This window comes from Nelumbo lutea, chromosome 1 (assembly GCF_056320005.1).
Source record: "Nelumbo lutea isolate HS-2025 chromosome 1, American lotus-T2T, whole genome shotgun sequence".
In the NCBI taxonomy this organism is placed as follows: domain Eukaryota; kingdom Viridiplantae; phylum Streptophyta; class Magnoliopsida; order Proteales; family Nelumbonaceae; genus Nelumbo; species Nelumbo lutea.
The window spans coordinates 170612067-170615322 of record NC_142684.1 but is presented as its reverse complement, the minus strand read 5'-3'; the positions used below and the strand labels follow the sequence as shown (position 1 = coordinate 170615322).

Below are 3256 nucleotides of genomic sequence, written 5' to 3'. Positions count from 1 at the left end.
TTTGTGATTATGTAATGTAGAACATCGTAGTGGTAGACAATGCGAGTCCAGAGGAAGTTGACAACATTTTTTTTCTTTACTTCTCGAAAAGGAACTGCTTTAGCCCATTTGGAAAAGTAATCTGTTGTTGCTAGAATGAAGAGGTCCTGGTGAAAGACTTAGGCAAGGGACCAACTACATCAAGTCCCCATGCATCAAATGGCCATGATGCAACTATAGGATGTAGAGGTTCTGGTGAATCCCCATGAATTTGACATACCTGACATCTTTTGGCATATTCAATTGAGTCTTGTACTATTGTTGGCCAATAGAAGCCCATTCACTTAAGGCGATCGTGGAGATTAGGTCCTAATTGATGAGCACCACAAACTCCAAAGTGTGCTTGGTCGAGTGCACTTCGGACTTCGTCTCCATGGATACACCTCATGTAGACATCATTTAAGGAGCGTCTGTAGATGTTGTCATTGTAGTATAGGAAATGAGGTGCTCGACGTCGTATCTTGGCTCTACGCTTGGGATCTTCGGGCAACTTCCCATGCTGGAAGTAGCTGAGGAAGGGTTGTCTCCAATCCTCAACATCTATAGTGAATACAGAAGTCACATTGCTTTCTTGCTCTATCTCTTCTTGAGGTGACTTAGGGGGAGGAACCCACTTCGCACAAATGGGTATTGTTGTTGCTTCATCACCCGTGAGTGCTAAGACTGCCGCTAGATTGGCAAGGGCATCTGCTTGCTTGTTTTTGCTTCTGGGTACATGTTCAATGGTAGCATGCTCAAACTCCTTTAGCAATTGGATTGCATAGTGGTGATAGGGAACTAAGTCATCCTTGCACACCTCATACTCTGTCTTCAATTGGTTGATTACCAACTTCAAATCCCCATATATTGTGAGGTGGTGGATTTCCAAGTCAATGGCCATTTCTAAGCCAATGATTAAAGCTTGATACTCGGCCATATTGTTAGAGCAAAGATCAGTTAAGACAAATGAGTATGTGAGGATTTTTCTTTGTGGTGAGACAAATACAACACCAGCACCCACACCATCTTTGCATGCTACTCCATCAAAAAACATCATCCATGCTAATAAGATGTCTATGTAGAACACTTCTTCATTAGGAAGGTCTTTGGAGAGTTCCCAACTTATTGGAATAGGGTGATCTGCAAAGAAGTCTGCCAGTGCCTGTCCTTTTACAACCTTCTGTAGGATATAGGTGATTTCAAATTCTGACAAGAATAGAGCCCATTTAGCTAGTCCCCCTGAAAGTACGGGTCGTGTCATGATGTACTTGAGGGGGTCTGCTCTTGGGATAAGGTGGACAGTATGCACCAACATGTAATGACATAAATTTTTCGTGGCAAAGATGAGAGCAAGACAAGTCTTCTCTATGGGTGAATAGTTCAATTGGGCTCTTATTAGTGTCTGGTTGAGGTAGTAGAGTGCATTCTCTTTCCCTTACTCATTAACTTGTGCCAACAAAGCTCCCAATGATTGTTCTTGTGCAGCGATGTATAGGATAAGCGGCTTCTCAGGAATTGGTGCAGTAAGTACTAAGGGTTTGATGAGGTATTGCTTTATACTCTCTAAGGCATTTTTGTAGGCCTCATCCCACTCAAATGGGACATCCTTTTTCATCAGCTTGTTGAATGGTTGAGAACGTCCTGCCAGGTTGAAGATGAACCGTCGAATGTAAGCTAGTTGTCCTTGGAGACTCTTCAACTCTTGTAGGTTCCGCGGCTCTGGCATGTTTTGGATGGCGTCAATCTTTGATTGATTAATTTCAATCCTCCGATGGTGAACAATGAACCCGAGGAACTTGCTTGAGGTGACTCCAAATGCACACTTGAGAGGGTTCATCTTTAGTTGATACCTCCTTAGCTTATTGAAAATATTACGCAAATCATCGAGATGGTCTTCTCTCTTCTTAGACTTAACAACCAAGTCATCGACGTAGCATTTTACCTTCTTGTGAGGAATGTCATCGAAGATCCGTTGCATCACACATTGGTACATAGCACCGGCATTCTTAAGACCAAAATGCATTACTTTGTGATAGTAGATCCCCTTTGGTGTTCGGAAGGCCGTGAGTACCTCATCCTTAGGCACCATGTGAATTTGATTGTATCTAGATGAACCGTCCATGAAGGATAATGCCTCGTGGCCTATAGTTGCATCTACCATGAGTTCAGTGATAGGTAAAGGAAAGTCGTCTTTTGGGCAAAATTGATTTAGGTCTTGGAAGTCAACACAGACCTGGATTTGGCCATTCTGAAGGGATGAGAGATCCATCCCATGGACGCCCAAAGATTACGGAATAAGGGGGCAAATTTCAAAAATTTTTCTCTCCCTTCAACTGGGAATCACATTCCCTATTTAGAAAATCATATTTTCAAGGATCATTCTTGAACCTCAAACTGAACCAGATCTGAACCAAAAGGAATAGGAGAGAATTATACCTGATACGGAGAAGTAATATCTCCCAATGAAGGTGTTCACGCCCAAAAATGATCCAAAGACTGCTCCCACTGAAGATGGCGCAGTGTAGGATGGAGCAGAATCAGCAGTGTTCTTCCCCAAGAACTCTGTCCATCGCAAGAATCAGTAGAATGGTACGTGAGCACAGCTTCCTTTTCAATCCTTTCTCAAAGAACTGATGTCAAGATCCAATCTTGACTTCTCCCACAACTGGAGATCGAACTGGCAAACAGGGCGACAAGAACAGGGAGGCGGCAAGAGAGTATTCGTAGGGTGCAGAATTCTCTCTTCTTGATTTCAGCACTAAAGAGGATCTGATGTATATCTCCTAAAGGCTGCCGTCCCCTCCTTCTTTTGTTAACTTAAAAGATCAGCTTCTAATCCCATTAGGAGCTGCTTATCCAAATCATATTTGGATCAGCCTTCTCTTCTAGTGATAAGGATAAACCCTTATCTTATCTGCAGATTAGATTAGCTTTCTCCTAATCCCATTAGGAGGTTTCTAGATCTGAATCACATTCAGATCTGGACTCTCTGAGTGGATAGGATTAAGACCCTATCCTATCTGCTAATCCATCTCAGAATTCGCCCCTTTAATTAACTAAATAAATAGCCCAGTTCGAAATGGGCTTTAGGCCCATTAAGCTTATGTGCTCACTTAACCTTCCTAACTGCTGCCCAGTTGGGCTTTCTTGTATGGCGTGGGACCCAAGCATTGATCTACACATCAGCCACATGGGTTTGGCCTAGCCTTTGTTACAAGGCCTGGTCGAATACACTGTT

The 3256-nt window shown here is 42.9% G+C and overlaps 1 protein-coding gene across 1 annotated transcript; it reads right to left on the bottom strand.

Annotated features, from left to right (window-relative positions):
- Positions 1-319: 319 nt before the first annotated feature.
- LOC148879142 (uncharacterized) lies at positions 320-1279 on the bottom strand. Its single transcript, XM_088974144.1, has one exon. It carries the CDS (start codon positions 1277-1279, stop codon positions 320-322), a length of 960 nt encoding a protein of 319 aa, XP_088830270.1.
- Positions 1280-3256: the final 1977 nt, after the last annotated feature.

What these genes read in the sequence shown, in the direction of transcription:
- LOC148879142 (XM_088974144.1), bottom strand. Translation starts at nt 1,279, where the DNA reads ATGACACGACCCGTACTTTCAGGGGGACTAGCTAAATGGGCTCTATTC.